This window comes from Gastrolobium bilobum, unplaced genomic scaffold (assembly GCF_033153095.1).
Source record: "Gastrolobium bilobum isolate Gb01-03AN ecotype WA unplaced genomic scaffold, APGP_CSIRO_Gbil_v1 utg4923, whole genome shotgun sequence".
Taxonomy (NCBI): Eukaryota; Viridiplantae; Streptophyta; class Magnoliopsida; order Fabales; family Fabaceae; genus Gastrolobium; species Gastrolobium bilobum.
In genome coordinates, this window is record NW_026898411.1 from 68,979 (window position 1) to 91,301 (window position 22,323).

General features: G+C 34.7%; 4 protein-coding genes and 1 pseudogene across 5 annotated transcripts; 3 read left to right on the plus strand and 2 right to left on the minus strand.

Annotated features, from left to right (window-relative positions):
• The first annotated feature begins 1,797 nt into the window (after nucleotides 1-1,797).
• LOC133315927 (GDSL esterase/lipase At2g04570-like) lies at nucleotides 1,798-4,303 on the plus strand. The gene is made up of 3 exons (XM_061517608.1): nucleotides 1,798-2,234; nucleotides 2,816-3,305; nucleotides 3,819-4,303. Exons 1-3 carry the CDS (start codon nucleotides 1,848-1,850, stop codon nucleotides 4,013-4,015), a joined length of 1,074 nt encoding a protein of 357 aa, XP_061373592.1. The 5' UTR covers nucleotides 1,798-1,847; the 3' UTR covers nucleotides 4,016-4,303.
• A 1,886-nt stretch (nucleotides 4,304-6,189) lies between these two features.
• Nucleotides 6,190-8,086, minus strand: LOC133315951 (transcription termination factor MTEF18, mitochondrial-like; annotated as a pseudogene).
• Nucleotides 8,087-8,783: 697 nt separating this feature from the next.
• LOC133315934 (17.9 kDa class II heat shock protein-like) lies at nucleotides 8,784-9,569 on the plus strand. The gene has a single exon (XM_061517622.1). The coding sequence runs from the start codon at nucleotides 8,876-8,878 to the stop codon at nucleotides 9,338-9,340; it is 465 nt and encodes a 154-aa protein (XP_061373606.1). The 5' UTR covers nucleotides 8,784-8,875; the 3' UTR covers nucleotides 9,341-9,569.
• Nucleotides 9,570-11,606: 2,037 nt separating this feature from the next.
• On the minus strand, nucleotides 11,607-13,388 carry LOC133315952 (transcription termination factor MTEF18, mitochondrial-like). Its single transcript, XM_061517640.1, has one exon. The coding sequence runs from the start codon at nucleotides 13,386-13,388 to the stop codon at nucleotides 11,646-11,648; it is 1,743 nt and encodes a 580-aa protein (XP_061373624.1). The 3' UTR covers nucleotides 11,607-11,645.
• A 722-nt stretch (nucleotides 13,389-14,110) lies between these two features.
• On the plus strand, nucleotides 14,111-22,292 carry LOC133315933 (centromere/kinetochore protein zw10 homolog). 2 transcript variants are annotated; one of them, XM_061517619.1, is made up of 14 exons: nucleotides 14,111-14,715; nucleotides 15,765-15,902; nucleotides 16,039-16,197; nucleotides 16,660-16,821; nucleotides 17,166-17,399; nucleotides 17,473-17,622; nucleotides 19,038-19,130; nucleotides 19,456-19,551; nucleotides 19,839-19,967; nucleotides 20,076-20,153; nucleotides 20,370-20,528; nucleotides 20,622-20,766; nucleotides 20,870-20,952; nucleotides 21,554-22,292. In XM_061517619.1, the coding sequence occupies exons 1-14, from the start codon at nucleotides 14,167-14,169 to the stop codon at nucleotides 21,635-21,637; spliced, it is 2,259 nt and encodes a 752-aa protein (XP_061373603.1). In that variant the 5' UTR covers nucleotides 14,111-14,166; the 3' UTR covers nucleotides 21,638-22,292. The 2 variants fall into 2 exon arrangements, with proteins under 2 accessions (XP_061373603.1, XP_061373604.1); XM_061517620.1 differs by having other exon boundaries at nucleotides 17,503-17,622.
• Nucleotides 22,293-22,323: the final 31 nt, after the last annotated feature.

Genomic DNA, 22,323 nt, shown 5'->3' on the forward strand with positions numbered 1-22,323 from the left:
AAACACTCTATTTTGCTCCTTACAAAAGAAGAAGATAGAAGAAAGACCAACCTATGTATGTATTTTCTTTATTTTATTACTTAACAGGCGATAAGAAAGTCTCATGCATAGCTAGTTTTAATTGAGAAAAAAAAAATTTACATCACGAATGCAAGAAGCAGTAGAAGTATTTGTTATAAGTTTATTAAATATTTGCTTGACAAAAGTGTCATTATTATCATGAACGCAATACTGTAATGAGCTATGAAGCACCGACACTTCAAAAACCCTGACGTGTCGTGTCCGACATTATCCGACACTCTCAGACACCCGACACTCCAACACGCGTTATTGAAATTCAAAAAACGGTTCAAAGGTTAAATTGCGTTGAGTTTTTAGTTCCAACTGTTAGATTCATTAGATTACGATTACCATTTTATTGAGTTTAATATAAATTTTTGGAATATCTTATGTTTCTTTGCAAAATTTGTGAATATTATAAGTTTAGATACATTTATTTGTTAAATTATTGAATATTAAAGATAATATATACTACATAAATTAAATATATTATTTAATATCAAAATGTGTCCTAACGTGTCGAAATTTAATATTTTTTAGAATTAACGTGTCAGAATGTCGTGTCGTATCGTGTCATGTGTCCCGTGTCAGTGTCGGTGCTACATAGGTAACGAGCACAAGCTAGCCAATGACAGCTTGTTCTACATGCACATACTACAGAATACATATAAATTTAATATAATCAGTTGGGAAATTTTGTTTTTGCTTTTTGTAATTTTTTTTTTTTTTTTTTGCAAAACACCAAAAAGAAATACTTTGTTATTCAACTAATAGTGCTTGCTATCTCGGTTTTTTTTTGACTAAATAAAAGCTTTTTACATAAAATAATATTTATTTAATTTATCTTTTAAAAGATATTTCAAATTAATGTGATAAATTTCGTAGGTTAACTGTAGGGACAATTTTCGCACATCAATGATGCGAGATTTAATGCCAATATGAAAGTCTCATACATTAACTATGCGAGACTCTTTTAAGTTTCGCACATTGATCGTAGATATTTAATGTCAGCGTGACATCCTGCATGCATTATAAACATGAGACTTTACGACAAACATGTGAAACTTACATGATGACATTTTGTCCCGTACAATTAATATGTGAAATCGATTGCATTAGTGTAGAATATTTTTTGAAAAATGAATTAAATAAATTTTTTTGTTATATAAAAGGTATTTATTTGATCAAAAAATCGTGCTAACTCCAATGTAAATAGTGACATATATAGATAGTGCATGTAAGTGAGCTCTTTGTAAATTGTACGTGGGGTGATGGTAAGCAGTTTTAGTAAATTTATGTGCTCCTTAAGTAGCTCTTCCCTCAAATTCTATTTTAGCTGATTCTAGACATTTCATGATAATGGATCTTTTTATATGAGTTTTTCACATAGATAGATAAAACAAAGATATTACACAAAGTGGGGTCTTATCAAAATTGTGAAACCGTAATTAATATCTATGTATCATCTTTTTCTTCATGTCATATGAAGAAATAATTCCAACATTAATTAAACACTTCACTCTCCTAAAAGTCCATACTATCTTCCGGTCATTCACACATACACGTATATTTAGTGAAGCTAAACTTCCATTTGCACCACAAAAAAGGCTCGAATGCAAGTCCCGTTCACAATAACTGTACTCCTCTTAGCAATAATGGTTCCCAACAACTTCTTCACCCAAACTTGAAAAAGATCAAAGTTCCATTAATATTCCTAACCAATATTTATTGTATCACAAGTTCACCCCTTTAGCACAGTCCTCCAAAGTTACCCCTAAACACACACAATGGAAGGGAATAGAAAGATGCTACTATGCTCCCATATTTTGTGCATCCTTTGGCTTCAATTGTTCTCCCTGGTGGCCAAGACTAGTGCAAAGGTTCCGGCGGTGATCGTCTTCGGCGACTCTTCGGTGGATGCCGGGAACAACAACTACATCCCAACGATTGCTCGGAGCAATTTCCAACCATATGGACGTGACTTTGACGGTAAACAAGCAACTGGAAGGTTCAGCAATGGGAGAATACCAACTGACTTCATATCAGAGGCTTTTGGCATAAAACAATTTGTGCCTGCATACTTGGATCCTAAGTATAACATTTCAGATTTTGCCACAGGGGTCACTTTTGCTTCTGCTGCAACTGGTTATGATAATGCAACTTCAGATGTGCTGGTAATTCATCTCTTCTTCAAACTAGTTGAAGTGGCTTACGTTTGTTCTTTTAAGGCCTTAATATTGCTGTTCTCAAATTTACAATTTTTGAATCAGTGATATTTGTTGAGATATATAAGGCCTTGAGTAATTATAAGTTCACACGTTCAATCCTCACCGTCCCTCACTTTAAATTTTAAAGTGGAATTAAAATAAAAAGCACAAAAAAGTAAATAAAAAATTGGGCCTGTGCAATTCCACGCTTCTAGCCCAAAGGGCTATTGTGTGAGTGGGCGTGTTGAGATATATAAGGCTTTGGGCACTCCCACCCTTTGAACTAGCTTTTGGGGTGGTGTATCCCAAGGTTCTTTACATATACCATGTAAAGAACCTTGGGATACACCACTCCAAAAGCTAGCTCAAAAGGTGGAAGTGCCAAAGGCCTTATATACCTCAACAATATTTATTATCTATGTTAATGTATAAAAATTGAAATAATCTCCTTTTTATTTGATAATGAAATTAATCTTTAGTAAAACCTTAAATTTAAAAGAAGCTTAGAAGGCTAACATAATTTATGCAAATTAAAATTTTGGATGCAGTCTGTGATACCATTATGGAAGCAGTTAGAGTACTACAAGGGATACCAAAAGAAGCTGAGTGTGTATCTTGGTGAAAGTAAAGCAAACGAGACAATATCAGAAGCATTACACCTTATGAGTCTAGGAACAAATGACTTCCTCGAGAACTATTACACCATCCCTGGAAGGGCATCTCAATACACACCAAAACAGTACCAGAATTTTCTGGCTGGGATAGCTGAGAATTTCATCAAGAACCTTTATGGTGTTGGTGCTCGCAAGATATCCCTAGGTGGATTACCTCCTATGGGATGCTTGCCTTTGGAGAGAACCACTAACATTATTGGTGGTAATGACTGTGTTTCTAACTACAATACCATAGCAATGGATTTCAACGACAAGCTCAAGAAATTGACCATTAAGCTCAACCAGCAGCTCCCTGGAATCAAATTGGTGTTTTCAAATCCCTATTACGTTATGTTGCATATCATCAGAAAGCCTGACCTATATGGTATGTTACAAAACCATAGATATCTGTTTCAACAAAACAAAAAAGGTTCATATTGATGCATGTGGGACACGCAACATAAAAATTTAAGGATTATTGTTTATCATGTTGTAGCAGATAATTTTATCTCCTACATACATAAAAGTGTGTTGGGTCCACAGAGAAAAAAAAATATGGACCTCACATATTTTTATGTGTATGTACGAAATAAAATTATTTCTTAAAGAAACATATTTATCCCAAAAATTTATTATGTGCATATTTTATATATCTTGCTTTAATTTTATTTACATGAATCTTCACTTTTACTTTACCATTATATTAAAAAAAAGTACACATATGGTATGGAGCATGTCATAAAATTATTTTAGATGCATTGCAATATTAATTAATATGTAATAAAAACATGAAAGCCCAATTTTGAAAATTTAAATTGTTTAATTTTTCTTCTATTTTCATTTTTTTATAAAAAGTAATAAGTATGATGCTCATTAATTCAAATATTTTTCAATACAGGGTTTGAATCAGCGTCAACGGCTTGCTGTGCTACTGGAATGTTCGAGATGGGTTATGCATGCAGCAGGGGAAACATGTTCAGTTGCACGGATGCTTCCAAGTATGTGTTTTGGGACGCTTTCCATCCAACAGAGAAAACGAATAGTATCGTTGCAAAATACGTCATGCAGCGCGTTTTAGCTCAATTTGTAGAATAATAAACTACTTGTGGAAGTTTATTTATGTAATGTAATCTTATATATCACGCTTGCACATTCACTGTAAAATGCCATTTGGGCTTTTTATGAATGGTTGCATTTTGATGTGTGTGTATATATATAAGTGTTACTGCAGCACATTCACCATAAAATGTGCTTATAATTAAAAATAAAAAGTTTTGTTTTAAGTAATATGTAGTATTACCGATCATACTTTTCTTTTATCTTACATGATGAGGTTTCCTCTAGGTATGTACTCAGTACTCCCTTCCATATATGAAATATCTGTTCTATTAAATACGGAGAACAATCAGAACATGTTGGGTTTAGAATCTGTACATTCAAAACCATGGTTTGGAGGGTGTAAAGTGCAAAACCTACTTTAGATATGTTTGATAAAATCTTCTTAAATTTTATCTACACTGAATTTTGATGTCAAACCATACATTCGTTTTTTCATCTGAGTGAAAAACTTCAATCCACTGGAAGCAAGTACCGAATTCGGTGCTCTCTTTTACTAAAATAAAATAAAATTTAGGACTTAAAAGAAAATATAAAAAAAAATGGATAAAAAGGGAATTTTTTTTTCCTTTTTAACAAAAGGGAGCACCGAGTTCGGATGCACTGGAGTTTTTCTCTCCATGTGCCCTGTGCGAGCTAGAGTTGCTGTGTTGCTACCACAAATTCTATTCTTCAGCAGAATGCTTGGACAAAGTCTTGACAGAGCCTTTCTTCTTTCAATTCCTCCCTAAAGCCACCCAGAAGGCCAGTTCTTTGTTGTGGCTTATGAAAACTCAAAAGGCAATTCAACTCAGCTGAGGTGAGGCAAAGGGGTGGCACCTGCAAATGCCATGTTCACAGGGCTGCACTCAAGCATGGCTTTCATAACAATGCATGAAATGTAAATTTTTTTAAATTGCAATAGAGTTTTTCTATTTTCCATAAAATTATACCATATACCAGGCACATTGCAGAACAAAGCATACTAACTAACTAGATTACACTTTATTTCAAAGGAAACGATTTTATCAGAAGAAATCATATCATGTAGTAATGTAGTAGAGCTAGAAACAGAGAGCAAAGGCTGACTAAAAGATTCTGCCAAAAAACTAAACTGTAAATATCCATAGATCCATATATAAATACAAAGGGTGGCATTATCTTGAGAATGAACTTTCTATCCACACCTGAGATCCAAAATATTCTCCCACTAAAGATATTAAAGCTTATCCTCTTTCATGATTCCATATAATTTATTTCTTCTTTTTGGTTGTTCATTTCATCATATATGAAGCTTGTTTTCCATTGATTATATTCTAAAAGACTACCCCAGAGTAAGAATCTGGTTGTGGATTTGTACTTTTGATTCATACCCATAAAAGAAATGACAAAGCAGCCTTCCTCGAAGGACATCACCTCAACTACCATGAAAACAATACAATACAACTAAAAAAGCAAGCAGTTTCTGTTTTCCTGACTAGATTTATCACTTATCAGACAATTTCTAATGTAAACGGTTGCCTCTTCATTGGGATTTGTTCAATGTTTATTGATTGTCCAAAATTAAAGGAAAAAGGTAAAAGTAAATCATACTACTTTTTATAAGTATACAACCATTCATGTGCCTTTACCTAATAGCTCAAGCTTTTGACAGAGTTGGTTCATGACATGGTATTAGGGTCTCTTTGACCAAGTGATCTAAAGTTTGATCCTTACTGCTCCTATTTTTCTAATGAAAAATTGAATTTCAATACAAGGTAGATGAGCCTATACATTATCCACATTTCAAACTCGAAAGACTCTTGTATGATGGAATGCATTGCAGATATTATAAAAGTATAAAACCATTCATTTATCTTAACCTAACAACTCTTTTGAAATAATTGGTTCATAACATGTACCATAAAAAAAAAACATAATCATACGCAACGGATTGAAAGTGTAACCAGTCATCAAGGAATCAAAAAACATATAATAGTAAAGAGAAAATAAAAGATAAACAAATATTTAAATAAAAATTTTATTGTGCATAAAACAACAGCCTATTCATTTGCAAAGGCATTGCTATTTCAAAAAATAAATAAATTAAAAAAAAGCATTTTGGGTAAAGTGAGTGAGCAAAGCATATATTAAGATAAATAGACATCTTGACAAAACTTAAATACAAGGAAGCGTTAACTCTTATCTTTTGGTGATAACCTCTTTAGACCTTTCCAGATGATTGGACCTTCAGGATGCACATTGTATTTTATAAACTAATCCTCAGAGGATGCAAGGATAGTACCCAAGGTCAACATAGGCTTTGCCGCTTTCCTCTCCTTCACCCTAGCATACATTGAGAATCTGAGCATTATTCTCTCCAAGTCATAGCATAAGTATGCTGGATATGCTACCACACATTCTAACGGGTAACCTAAAATGTTTCTCAAGAAATCAATCTTCTTTTCAATCAAAACTTTGTTCAGGTATAGGAGCAAGTTTTACCATTTTGATTGCAATGTTATAGTCCAAACCAGCTTCAACCAGACAATCAAACCTCTCCTGTAATTGATCACCTCTCCCTCGGAACCTTTTTGTGCTTTTGCCATCTCCTCAGAGTTCTCTGCATATCCCAGTTTCAGCAAAAATGTTGTTTTGTCCAAATGTTTACTTGGTCCATCACAAGATAACTGTACAGAACTATTCTGTTTCAGTTTCGAAGCCAAACCAATCAGATTCAGCGGATCATCCTTTATGATTTGGCATAACTAAGCTTTTCCAACTTTTAACTGCCAACAAACAGTCTTAGGACCTTTCAAGGGATGTGAGCTCAGAAGATGCATGTGGTTAGACAAAATGTGTGCAATGTCATCCGTTCCCATTCCAATATAATACAAAAAGCCAACCACTCTCAAAAGATTGTTTGCACACTTACTTGACAAGATATGAGGGTATTCAATAAAAAATCACATTCTTCTTTAGAACTAACTTATGTGATAGACCCAAAAATGCATGCACCTTCTTCCCAAGACCTTCCAATAATAAAGCAGGTTTAACTTGAACAAGTTGAGCATCTGTTTCTCTGAATAGCCCACTTTATGAAGAAATTGCATAGCATCAAGCATTCTTTTCGGGTTATATGTTTCTGAACAAGACAAGTAATTCTCAATCCAATCACGTCCAATGCCAATTTTCGTCAACCAATCAAGAACAATACTAATTCACTGCTTGTTTCACCAATCAAAAGTGAAGGGCAACAAACAAGCAGCTTGATGACCGTTGATCGACTCAAATCTAAATTTTCATAAGCTCGAAATTTCAATGACAACAATCCACTAGGATACGCAAAAATCTCTTTTGCTTCCTTATAAATTCTCCCTATTCTATTTCTTGGAATCCCATAATTAGTCAAAGCATGAAAATCGTTAAAGTAAAACATAATCATCAGACAAATACATCATGCCATGTGGGAGAAACAAAGGCAACTCACAAGGGCTTATCCTCAAACTCTCAAAAAATGGTTCAAATTCATTAATGGGGTTGTACCTCAGGAGCTTCGTTAAACACCTGGCAACATCATCATCCTGTCCATGGAACTCTGACACCAAACCGTGAACGAAATGGGGTGAGTTCTTGCTAATGAACTTAGCATCCATGAAGCTGTAACCCCTACTTGCATGCAGGTAATCTAGCAGTACATCCTGCACTTTGGCCATCGCTAACCGAGACACTCGTCTCGCAGAATTGGATGACTGAATAGAATACATTGGAGAAACTTGAAGAACATGGGTAGCCTTAGAAATGCGAAAGCTTGGAACTTTGAAAAAGACAGAAAATGGGTTCTGTGTTCCAAGGGATTTTTTATATATTGAAGGGAAGGGAAGAAAGAGGTGGTGATTTTGATGGAGCTGGGAAATCATTTCAGATGTTTTGAAGCGTACCCTTTTGCAGATAGGGGATTAAGGGGTACGAGCACGACAAAGAGCTCTTGCTTGAAGAATTAGAATACAAGAAAATGACGAACAACGTAAATTTTATATAAGAAATTAGAGTGGCTGCCATGGTGATGGAAAGAGAAGAGTGTAAACTGCGGGAAATACTCTGGTTTGTGAATGAATAATGAGTCAACAATTAGGGAAATTATCCCAATTGTTGATGCGTGTTCAAATTAATTTTGCTTTACCTCACGCAAAAATTTCACTAGTAACTCTTTTTTTTGTGTTACATAAAATTAAAAAAAAGTTATAATTTTGTGTTATATTTTAACTTATTTAAATGAAATGTTTATTTTATTAGATAGATAAATACACATGATTTAGTAATTGTATTATTTTAAAAAATGTTTAGAATTTGAATAAGGCGTGATACCTTATATCATATTATGATATAAAAACAAGTATAATTGATGTTCAATTAGTTTAAGATTTTAAAAGCTTCAAGTTATTAAAATACCATTGTTTTATTATCTCATAACTTAGATCAATTTAATTACGAAAAAATGTTAATTACATGCCCTTTAATATTATCTTTTTGTAATACTTTATCTATTATTAAATAAAATCATACTGTGGATTTAAAAAAAAAAAAAAAAACCGACGTCACATCAGTAAGAGAGTTGAATCTATGTAATTATAACTTATAAGCCACGTGTCCTCTTCTCTTGCTATGTCTTGCGAGTAATGTCCAGTCCAGTTTGGAATTCGGATCCTGTAATTTCTAACCGAACCTTCTAGAAGTTCCAGAACATGCTTCATTTCTCCAGAATCATCCATCTTCTTCTTCCTTCAACTCGTGTCACCCTTTAAATTCTCAAATTCACCACCAGCGTCTCCATAGAAAGATCCCACAGTAACAAAAAAACAAAAAACAGAGGAAAGCGTCATGGACTTCAGGGTGATGAATTTGGATTCTCCTTTGTTCCACACTCTGCATCAAATGATGGACCTAGCAGACGACAAGACTTTGAATGCTCCGACACAGTCTTACGTTCGGGATGCGAAGGCAATGGCTACAACTCCTGCGGACGTGAAAGAATATCCACACTCTTACGTGTTCGTGATCGACATGCCAGGATTGAAATCTGGGGACATAAAGGTTCAGGTGGAAGATGACAACGTGCTTCTCATAAGCGGTGAGAGGAAGAGGGAAGAAGAGAAAGAAGGGGCCAAGTATCTGAGAATGGAGAGAAGGGTTGACAAATTTATGCGAAAGTTCGTGCTTCCCGAGAATTCCAACACCGATGCCATCTCTGCTGTGTGCCAAGACGGGGTGCTCAGTGTCACCGTGCAAAAATTGCCTCCTCCTGAGCCTAAGAAACCAAAGACTATTCAGGTTAAGGTTGCTTGAGATTGTTGAATTTGAAGAACCAAACAGTGCGTATGTTTTCTTTTATTAGAGTGGGAAGGATGAGGAGAGTGCCTCTGTTATAGGCAGAGAGTTTTTACTTTATTTTTTATTTTATTTTCGTGGTCGTAACTTGTAAGGCTTTTATGGTTTGGTTCTGTGTTCTTATTGCAAGGAAATTGTGGCTTTGGTTGTGATTTGTGATATAAGAATGTGATGATATATTACTCAATTTGCAATTCCTGATCTTGAGTTTTTACTCTCATGTACTTTCATTTTTGTTACGTGGTTCTGACTTCTGAGTTACAATATTGACTGCCTGCAAGAGATGAAAAGGAAAGAGGATGCTTACAACACGGAATTCAGTATTTGAATGACGTAAACAATTTTTTATTCAAATCTTATATGCAGTTGGGTGTTTTACTCTCTTGATACTCATAATTAGTTCCTATATCAATTTAAATGTGCATGATTGATACAATGGGAATAATTGCAATACATTCGTCTTAATCCATCCCCAACGAACTAGGCAAGGAACATGGTCTTGAGTTGAGTCTGTGGAGAAGACTTGCACAAAAGTTTCTGCTATTTGGATATAGTTTGAACGTGTTACATTACGGGCAAAGAAAAAAATTTATATTTTTTACAATCAGGTTTAGAAGCAAACGATGTATGCTTCATAAATGGAACTCCACCGAATAGGCCTAAATTGTGTCAATTATTACAAACATTCAAGTAGTCTCAAGGCTAAAACAAAAAGAACATGCATGGCTTCAGGCTAAAGCCAAGCACGCTATAAATATAAAGATTTAATTTGCAATAACATATTTCTAGTTTCCATAACTCTATACTATAAAAACCAGGCAAATTAAAGAACTAAATAAACTTACTGGATCACATTTTGGACCGAACGAAAAGTTTTTGTCAAAATAAACTAACTCAAGTAGTAGTATATGCAAAACTATAAACAAAGCAAAGGGTGATTGAAAAGTTATAACGATAAACTAACATTAATATCTGAAGATCTAAAGATACATCTCAATGTCAAACAAAGTTATCAAATGTTGATTGCGGCATATCACGGCTAACTCCAAAAAACGTTATAGCAAGTTACGATTACCAAAATAGCAGAATAAATATATGACAAAAACAATGACAAAAGAAACAACTTTTAAAGACAGAGACAGCAAAAGTGATAGAGAAATATGCAGATAGACTAAAAAATTCTTAAAAAATTTCTGTTACACATTTAAATTGTGGACAAAATTAATATTTTGCTTTATGACAACAATATGGATGTGATTTAGCCGCAAATGCGATCGCAATGGCCGCTATTGCGTGGCTCGCGATGCTATTGCGATGCAATTAACTGCTATGGTACCAAAAGATTGTCCCACTAAAGATAATAAAGCCTATCCTCTTTGATGATTTCTTATAATTTGTTTTTTTTTTTTGTTTTTGCTTGTTGATTTCATCATTTACGCAACTTGTTTTCCATAATTGATTAGTATAAAGACTATTTCTTATAGTCAGAATCTACTTGAGGATAGATACTTGATTGATTTACTTAGGTGTGTTTGGTACAAGAGAAATTTTTTGGTATCCGAAAATCATGATTAATGGAAATACAATAGAAATTGAGTTTACTTGGAATCTTACGAAAAAGGTGTTTGGTTCGTCAAAATATTACTAGAAATATTGGGTAAAAATTACTGATTCCATGTTTGATTTAAAACGAAATATAACTTGAAATATGAGGTTATTTTACAAAAATAACTCTAAACTATTTTTAACTTTTGTAATTGATAGATTGGGTCTAGGTTTTTATGTGTGTTGGGGTATTTTTGTCTCAAAAATTATTGTTGTGCTTTTCCTTTACTTGGTATTCTGAATTACCATATTATTTTTGGTAATTTGAATAGTGGCTTTTCTTTTTAAATCAAATTACCGGTAATCCTTGGATATCCGGGAACTGATTTTTATTCCTTCTACCAAACATGATAATCGCATTTACCAAATTTTGAAATACTTGTACCAAACGCCCCCTAAAACTTTATGCAACTAGCTAATTGCTTCCAATACTTTCCTGACCTTGGTATGACGTATGACCAGAGGTAGCTGTTAAAACAAAAAAACAATAGAGAGACAATATTCAATAATAAAATTTTTGATGTGGAGCAAATAGACTGCCTATTCATTTGAAAGGAATTTCCTATCTTAAAAAAAAAAAAAGCAAGGCATTTTGGGTAAAAAGAGTTAGTAAGGCAAATATTCATCTCAACAAAACTCATATACAAATAAGAAGCTGTTAGTTCTTATTTTTATTTGATAACCTTTTAAGACCTTTCCAGATAGTTGGACCTTCAGGATGCACATTCACAAAGTATTTTACAAACCGTTTATCATTGGCTGAAACTATGGTGCTCAAGGTAACCGTAGGATTTACTGCATTCCTCTCCTTCAGCCATGCATACATTGAAAATCTTTCACTAATTTTCTCCAAATCATGGCAAAAGTATGATGGGTATCCCACAAGACATTCTAATGGATAACCTAAAACATTCCTTAAGAAATCAATCTTCTTTCCAATTACAATTCTCTTCTGGTTTAAAATCATAGGAGTTCGTTTTACCATTTCGATCACACTGTTATAGTCCAAACCAGCTTCTACCAGGCAATCAAACCTCTCTTGTAATTGATCACCTCTCCCTCGGAACATTTTTAATGCTTTTGCCATCTCCTCAGAGTTCTCTGTATAACCCAGTTTCAGCAAGAAAGTTGTTTTTTCCAAATATTTACGTGGGTCATGACCGGATAACCGTTCAGCGCTCTTCTGTTCCAGTTTTGAACCCAAACTAATTAGCTTCAATGGATCATCCTTTATGATTTCACATAAATTAGCTTTTTCAACTTTTAACTCCTTACAAACAGTTTTAGGACCTTTCAAGGGATGTGAGCTCAGGAGATGCATGTGCTTAGACAAAATGTGTGTAATGTCATCTGTTCCCATTCCAATAACATACAAAAAATCAACCACTCCCAACAGATTTTTTGCACACTTACTTGACAAGATATGGGGATACTCAATAAAATAAGAATAAATCACGTTCATCTTGACACCCAACTTAAGTGATCGACCAAAAAATAAGTACTGCTCCTTCTCAAAACCTTCCAACAATATTTTAGGATTTTCCTTAAACAAATTGTGCATCTGTTCCTCAGAATAGCCCACTTTATGAAGAAATTGCACGGCATCCAGCATTCTCTTCCAATTATATGTTCTTGAACAAGACAAGTAATTCACAATCCAATCATTTTCAATCCCAAGTTTTTTCAACCAATCAAGTACGCTAACAAATTCACAATTGATATCACCAACCAAAAGTGAAGGGCAACAAACAGCAAGCTTGATGACGGTTGATCTACTCAAACCCAAATTTTCGTAAGCTCGAAATTTTGACAACAACAATCCACTAGCATACCCAAAAATCTCTTTTGCTTCCTTATAAATTTTCCCCATTCTATTTCTCGGGATCCCATAATTACACAAAGCATGAAAATTTTCAAGCAACACACAATCATCAGCCAAAAAAATCATCCCAGGAGGTAGAACCAAAGGCAACTCAGAAGGGCTAATCCCCAAACTCTCAAAAAATGGTTCAAACTCATTGATGGGATTGTACCTCAAGAACTTCCTTAACGATCGAGCAACATCGTCATCATCATTCTCTCCATCAATCTTTGACGCCAAGCCTTCAACGAAACGCGGCGAGTTCTTGCTCACGAACTCAGCGTCCAAGAAGGTGTAACCCCGAGTTGAATGCAGGTAATCAAACAGAACATTCTGCGCTTCAGTCCTCACAACCCGAGACACCCGTCGCCTAGACCGAATAGAACTCACTGGAGAAAAACTGGGAACACGGGTAGCCTCGGAACCGCGAAAGTTTCCAACTTTGAGAGATACAGAAAATGGGTTTCGTGTTGCGACAGGTTTTCGATGCACGGCAGGGTGGAAAAGGAAGAAGCTATTTCGATTCAGTTGAGAAATCATTTGAGAGAACACTGAAGCCCCTTGCTCTTAATGATAGGAGTTAATGTGTGAGCTTTTAGGTTATGAAAATCAAATAATTAATAACACAAATAATTATCGGCGGTGACGCTTTCCATTAATCTTACCGCTTACAATTCTTACCCGCGGTTGAATTAATTCAAAATTAATTGCAGCTAATTTGCCGTAAACCAGTTGGTGTAAGATAGATGAGTAAAGGAGGAAGGATTTGGATTTAATTTCCATCCATATCATTTCGGAGAGGATATAAAACATTAATCATTGATCCACTCTTCACTTAGAATTAGTTTGTAATTTTTTTAGAGTGGATCTTTTCAGGTTCAAAATTCACATTATTAGAGTTTAATCATAATTTATTATTAATAAAAAATAGACACAAAAATTGGGCATGATTCTTTCGTGTGAAGTTTTAATATAAAAATTTAATTTTTAATTTTTTTCAACCCTTAATTTCAAATTAATTCAATAATAATTAAACAGATAATAAGAATAATAAATCTAAATTATCAGTAAATATAACTTTTCCAGTAATTATTACTTAAGTTAATCACTTTTATGTCACTAAACCGTATCTCAATATTTGCATTTTTTAGAATTCAACTCCATTTTCCAAACTGGGTCGGGTCGGTTCGGGTCATAACAAGAGGCACACACCCCTAAAAGTCCATAGAGTCCAAACGCTATTGTCAGATCACTCTCAACGACACTCCAAGCGCACGTTAGCTATCTCCGCTGTCTCAGCCACCGCGACCACCGTCCGATGGAGTCTCTGTTCGACACGATAAACGTTCGAGATCTTCTCTCGGCGCAAGATCTCTCCGACCCGAATTCCCCTCTCTCCGCGCCGGATCTCCGCCTCCTGATCCAGCGTCTCGAGTCTCATTCCCTCCAGATCCGATCACAGGTGCAGTCGTACCTCGTCTCGCACCGCGACGACTTCGCCAGCCTCTTCTCCCTCTGCAACGACGCCGTTTCGCAGACGCACCGGGTCTCCGACGATGTCTCCGGCATCCTGCGGCTGCTCTCCGACCGCCCGATAGATGCGGAGGTGCGCGAGGTGTTGGAGGAGATGAAGGGGAAGAGGGAGGAGTTGAAGGTCAAGAGGGAGCTTCTGGGGTTGGTGGGGACCATTGTGGAATTGAACGAGAAGTTGGAGAGTGTGAGGGAAGGGTTGAAGAGTGGAAGGTTCCAATTTGCTGCTCAAGGGTTGAAGGAGTTGAAACTGGCGTTGAGGATTGGTGATGATGATGATAGGGAGCCATTGGTGTATGGTTTGTTGAAGGAGGAGTGGTCTCAGTGTTTCGAAGAGGTACTACTCGGCTTTCTTATTTATCAATTTTTTTTCTCATGAAGTCTTTTTTTGTCTTTCTCAATGTGATTGAAATTTTTACATGGCAATGCGTGGGTGTGATGCTTTGAATATATTTGTATTTATGAATTGAATTGAAGCGTTTCAGAATGTGTATGCTGGAATAGGTATTGGTAATAAGTAATAATTTGAAATGCATTGACAACCAAGGCTTATCCTACTAGGTGGATTTGGCTACACGGGTTGATTGACATTGTTGGGTTCTAGCAAAATCCGTATTTTCAATCTAGCCATGGAAGAGATATATTGGATAATTTTTAATTTCTATTATTATATCCTGGATTCAATCAGGATAAAAATACTACAATTTGAAAAATAAAAGAAAAAACTCACATTAAATTGCCTTAATTTAGTTAAATTCTTTGTTCACTTTAAATCTTATGGCTTTCTGAAGGATTGTGTAATTGGGAATTCGTATTGGAATGGTTATAAGAGAATTTCCAAATGTGTATGGACAGGTAGAAAGAATAGAATTTAGGGTTGGTTCATGAAAATTTGCAATAAACAATGACATGATTCATGGCTTTGTACATTTTTTATTTTATTTTTTTGATTCTGTCCTTCCCCCAAACAAAGGCTACATACTGAATTATCTGGAAACAAAATGCTCAGTACCCCTTCGGTTTCTTTTTCCTTCTTTATTGTGTGTTTATGGCTGAACTTTCTCTTTACCATTGGTCTGGGAGTTTCTGTGAAATCTCTTATGAGGCTTGAATTCAGTCAAGTATATTGCTTGGAAAATTTTCTGCTAAATGTAATAATAGTAGTATGATAAGAAACTGTGTATGGAACTCTTAATTCATTTCCCCAGACAATCAGCTCATATTTGCTTTAATGAAGATGGTTGAATTATATTTTCGTTGGCATATTTAACAATATAATCAATTCATGTGATTTCTGTAATTGTTCCATAGTAATGATGATTGGATAATTTGTGATTTTTATTGAGTTTGTGATTGTTTTTAGAGGAATTCGATTTGGGTTTGTAGATTCAAGAGGTCCTTGTGAAGTTTATGGAAAAGGCTGTGCGATTTGATATGGACTTGAATCAAGTTGAAGTCAAGTATCATTTAAAAGTTGAAAATATGAATGGGATTCCATTACAAACAGTTCTGGAGGCAATGGACGTAAGTAAATTCATCTCACTTTTACACTTTCTGTTTGAAATGTTCAATTGTATTCCAGTTGTAATGTTCTAAACATAGAAATTGAAGAGCTCAGTTGTATGTATTCGAGCTTCCTCTAATTTATGGAGTTTTTTAGGTGGTTGGTATTCTAGAGTACGGGCTTGCAAAAGTTGCTGATTTGATGATCAAGTATGTTATCACTCCTTTTGTAAATCGTGGACGACCTCTTTCATTTCTAGAGGACTTGAATCAAGAATCAGCTATACTAAAGATAGTTCCATCACAGGATAGTAAGGTGAGTGGTATGTGTTAGGGTCTTAGAACAATTTATATTGCTCATGCTTTGCTGTTTCATGACAGAGACACCTGGGGAGGCAGTGGGGGAGAGGTCCTTGATTGTATATGTTATTGATTTTATTCTTAGATTCTCAATTTTTTAGTTAAGATTTTCATGAATAAACTAGGAAGCATTGTCATTTAGGGTGCCTTTTTTTAAGCTTTTGAAAAAAAAACGTTTTTATGACATAACTTTTTGTTAGAGCATTCTTTCAGAAGCTACTTTTTTTAGCTTATGAGAAAAGCAATAAAATTGCTTTTCTTTGAGAATTACTAATTTTTTTTATCAAAAAACTTAACTTATTATTATAAAATTCTTAAACATTTTTAATTAAAAAAGAACTTTTTTCTTAACAAAATATCTTACAAACAGTCCCTTGACTGCTATTCCGTTTCTAAATATATGATTTTCAATTTGCAGCTTGAATATTTGGATGGAGAGTTCCTATATTCGGGGATTGTGCTGTTTATCAAATTCATTTACAAAAGTATTTGCTTCCAGAACAGTTCTTGGATCCGATGTTTTGGATGGTTGATGTGGCCAAGGATATCAGAGCTAATAATATCTAGCTTTCTTTCAAAGGTTTGCCTTTAAGCTCTATGCTATAAGAAACTTGATTAAACAAAGATTGTGTTTATGCTTCCTATGCTTTGAAACAAGTCTAAGAATATGTGTATCCGTAAAAATACCATTTCATTGATTTCAGTTGAAATTGGATTGAATACTGCTGTTGCCTTGTAATTATGCCAGCTCATATGATCTCTGCCATCTCAACCAACAAAAATAAGATCTTTCTGAACTAGTCAAATCCGTGGCTATATTATGTTCTTGGAGAATTATTGGGTGGTTAGTTGCAGTGTCTAAAAGCCAGAGAGAAAGTGAGTATTTAAAGTTTGCAGATAGTCACCCTAGATGTCTGATTTCAGGTCGTCCCAACAGATGCATCAAAACTTCCTGACTTTCAGAAAATCATCAAATGCACATCTGAATTTGAGACAGCTTTGAAAGAGCTTATGTTCATTTCAGCATCAGATGACAAGGATAACAAGCTTAGCAATTTTGCTGAAAATGTTGAGGTTCACTTTGCATTTAAGAAAAAGACTGAGATCTTGGCTAAAGCTAGAAATTTGCTCCTAGAATGTGACTTTTCCATTCCTCAAGTGAGTTTCCAGACTGGGCAAATTCTTTTTTGTTATTATGATCTGTAGTTATTGATGAAGAACATTGCTGCAGGAGTATACAAGGGATGATTCTATCTGGAAGAATGATGGAACTTCTATCCAGTCATCCAACCATGTTGTGGATTTGCTTTTCTTATCAGAACGGTGTTTGGTATCCAAAGCAGCCAAGCAGTTGATGGAGCTAGTTCATCAGACGCTGCAGGTATATAATCCAGAATTATGAATATTTTACAAATGATTCCATGCAGCATATTTTGTTTGAAATACAAGATCAGGACTTTCTTTAATATGCAATACCTGTTTCAATCAGTTGATTTATGCTGGTTCCCCAACCATGATCTTGTTATTTCCTATGGAGGACATTCTCAGTATGACCCAACTGTATCGGTTGCTACTTTTTGTTATACAGCTGATAAATTGAAGGGAAAATATACAGAAGAATTAATCATTTTTGTCGCATAGTTCTAACATGTTATAGAATACTAGAATGGGGTCTTGAAGTGGTGGTCACCACTAAAGACCTGTGAACTGCAGAGCTAAGGGTAATGACTGAATATTATTGTAACAATTGGATTTATGCCAAAGGTCTCTAACCTGATACTTTAATCAAGGGTTTTAATGATCTTCCTCTAGCATGAAACTGATGTCCCCTCTGACCATATTCACCTCGTATCTATTATCCTCCAATGATGTCATTTTGGAATATAGAGACTGAACATAGTCATTTTGATGATTAAATTCTTTAAAATGTTAGTATCCATTGAGGTATAGATTTGATTTGATTTGTTATGTGATGGATTATCTAATTGACTGACATGATTTATTATTCAATTAGTAGTAGTATATTGAATATGGTGATTTTCAAACAACATTGAGATTGTTGAAAGAAACATAAATAATCTAATGGAATTGAAGCTGGAATTACTTATGGAGTGCTGGAGAAAGGAAAAGAAAAGAGGAAATGGTACGAGACATCTTTTCTGGTGGCTTTACCTTTATTTACCACTTGTAAAGAACCACTTCAACCTAAAACCTTAAGGTGCTGGGTGAGAGCATTTTTTATAGTTTATATTATTCTCTAACATACCCCCCCACGTAAGAACCCTTTGGGCTTGAAGAGTGGATATTGCATAGTCCTAATTTTTTTTTTTTTTTAATTTTTTGATTTGCCTTATGCTTATTTAATTACACAAGTGTGGGACGGTGAGGATCGAACTCGTGACCTTGTAATCATTGAAGCTCTGATACCATGTAAAGAATCATTTCAACCCAAAACCTTAATATGTTAGGTGAGGGCATTTTTAATGGTTTATATTATTCTCTAACACCACTGAAGAGAGGAGTTTTAAATTTATAATTTTATTTATTGTTGAAGTTACACTGTCAAGGCTTAAAATGATTTTATTTGATAACTTATCAATAGATGACAAAACAAATTATTTATTTTTTGCTTCTTTCATGTCACTGATACTGGAATGATAATCATTTGATTCTTGAACCATACTCTTAGATACGCTTAATGTAGTTTACATTCATTTAATTATTTGCAGTTAATTGACATACTATCATTTTTATATTAATAATGAAACTTATCTTCATAAATGATAATTTGGACAGGATGTTTGCCTGTCATCTACAAGAGTCGCTTTGGAATTTTATCGTGCAGCTAGAGATGCTATACTTCTATATGAAGTAGTTGTCCCAGTCAAGGTTAGTCCAAGTAAGGCAGTGGCATACTGGAAAAGCCTTAATGCTACTTTTTAGTATTTCTTTCATCAGGGATTGATTTCATAGGGTGAATTTAATGAAATAACACAAGGGTATTGCCAACATCATGTTATTTATTCTAGAGTAATGTCCTTCGCGCTATTGTTTATCCCTTTTTCTGATTTTTGGCTGAGATGAGCTATTAATGACCGAATACTTAATTTATGCTGAGAATTTATCTTCTTTATGATCACTGTATTTGAGTGTTCATTTTTGTCTGTGTATACTTTTGGCTTACAGTAACAACGTCTGTTTTTGACTTGTGAAGCTAGAGAGGCAGCTTGATGGCATCAACCAAGTAGCTGTTCTGATTCATAATGACTGTCTGTATCTTTCCCAAGAGATACTTGGGTTTGCATTTGAGGTATTCATACTTGAATAACTAAGGATGAAGTAAATTCACTATTTAAATAATTTACTATTTTTAACCTAAAATGCAGTTCCTTTTTTTTTTTCTTGATGTAATCTTTGTAATGGATTATTTTAATATTAGATTGTGGCACGTACTTAGAACATTATTGGGGCTCAAAGTCTCAGTTGATCATTTAGTTTATCAAATGAAAAAGTCAAGGCAAACATTCAATGTAAACCTCGTTTATTTTATATCTTGGCTTTTTTCTTGGCTCATGCATTTGGATGCTGTTGTCTCAGTATCGAACAGACTTTCCAAGTTCTATGAAGGAGCATGCTGTGTTTGTTGATTTGGCTCCAAGATTTCAGCTTTTAGCAGAAGAAATACTGCAGAGACAAGTTCACCGTGTTATTTATAACTTGAAGGAGGTACTTCCTTTGTTAAAATGCATGCAGCATCTGTAGGATATCACTTAGTTGTGGTTTACATTTGCCTTACTGACCTGGTACTTTCCCATATTTGCCCATGCATTATAGGCTATAGATGGTGCTGATGGATTTCAGAATACTCATCAGGTGCAACAATCTGAGTCTGCTAAATTCAGCATAGACCAGGTAATATTCTGGTTATTATAATGTGCGTACATAGCCATTTGTTATCCCATAGTTTTTTATCTCTTATTCCTTTATCCCCCCCCCCCCCCCCCCCCCCCCAAAAAAAAAAAAAAAAAAAACTAGCTACAGGGTGCGGGAGTTGTTATATAGGTTACTAGTATTAGTTGATGCCTTTTTAGTTTCCCAAATGTCATGAAGCTGAATGTACTTGATCAGGTTGTTTTCATTCTGGAAAAAGTACATATTATATGGGAGCCACTTTTGCTGCCTTCAACTTACAGGAAAAGCATGTGTACAGTCTTAGAGTCAGTTTTCTCAAGAATCGCAAGAGATATACTTCTCTTAGATGACATAGCTGCAGAGGAGACTCTACAGGTAGATTCTATACCATAAGTCAATCAATCAATGCTCGTAATAGTGCCATTGTGTTTTAGAAGTTGGTCTAATACATTCCACTTGTATTTCCAGCTACAACGACTTATTCATTTAATGCTGGAAAACCTATCATCTTTATTTGAGTCCCTGTCCACTGGGGATCAGAATTCGCTTGAGTTCTCTGCAGATTCTCTTGAAAATCTCATCCCATCCTTATGTAAAATCCGCAAACTTTCAGGCATGTCATGTCATATACTCAATTATTTCTGTAGAAGCTGGTAGTTGGGTTATTATTTGCTCATCTGTTGACAGCTAATTTCTTCATCTTTCATGTGCCTCAGAATTATTAGATATGCCTTTAAAATCCATTACTGCATCTTGGGAGAATAATGAATTGCTGTCTTGTGGCTTTACGGTAACTGAGGTATTGTTTGATTATTGATGACTTTATTTCTTGGGGAAATATATTTTATTTCCTTCATTTCCGTTGTTAATTGTTTTGAAACACTTGCCATGGAATTATGATTTTATACGATCTTAATCTTATAAACCTAAGCCCACTTAATCATATGCTTCAATATATATTACAGATTTTCACTATATATGTGTGCGATGGGACCTATTATTATTTTATTTTTTTTGGACAAAATGGGACCTATTATTACCTGTTCTTTTCTTCGTTTTCCTTTAGATTATTTGATTGTTTTTTCATTTCTTTCCAAATCAAGTACTCTTTTTTTTCTTAAAAAAATAAATAAAAAGTGTTTTTGTGGATCAAATTGCTAGTGAGACAGGAAAAAGAACTGATTGCATGAGTTATTGCGTATGATTAACCAGTATTTTTTCTTTATAAAAAGATAAAATTACATGTCCTGATCTGATATCTCTGCCTTTATAGTCTTCTGATTCATGTTATGCAAGATTAGAAAAAAATATCGGAACCGTATTTGATGAGCGTTTTCTTCACATGCTTTCTCACCACTTGCTATATGCTTCTTACATATCTGTTGATGACCTATTTGCAGGTGGTAGATTTCATAAAAGCCATATTTACAGACTCACCTTTAAGAAAAGACTGCTTGTGGAGGATACAAAATGCGAGCTTTTAGGATTCATCTTACTTCCTAGAAAATTCATAAACGTATTTATAAATCTCGAAGAACACACTGGAGTTAAGAGATTAGAAATTCAGAGATGATCCCTCCAAGGCAAAAAGCATGTGAGTTTGAGCTGCCGCTCCAATATTTATGGTGGCAGAAAGTAAATGCAGCTTTGAAACAGATTCGTACTGATAAATTTTCTGACGAGGAAGCTTCCCCATGAAGACTTTGTTGACGTAAATATTTGCTTAGAAGTTATGGTCTTTTTCTTTTTCTTTTTCGCTTAAAGCGAACATGGGGAGGGGATTGGTGCTGATCCGAGCCCAGTTTCCATTTTTGCCCTTACATTAATAGGAAGCTCTAGGGTATGAATTGAATGGTAGATATATACGTGTAATGCTACCCCTACATTAGATGCGGCGGATGCATAAACATGTGGCTTGAGTTTTGGAAATAGAATTTTTCTTATAGAGTGAAGCCAGTTGCATTTAGGCTATGGATTCAAGTGTTGTGATTCGCATTACTTTTTATGTTGCAACTACTACATTTTGTTGCCCGTGTACAGTCACTTGTCATTGAACTTGCCTATTCTTTATTGGTATGAACACTCCAATTGTAAGCTTGTTTGGCAACAAGCGAAATGAGTTGTGCAGATAGGCATATCCTAGGGATGGGGTTTTTTAAAAAGGAAATTG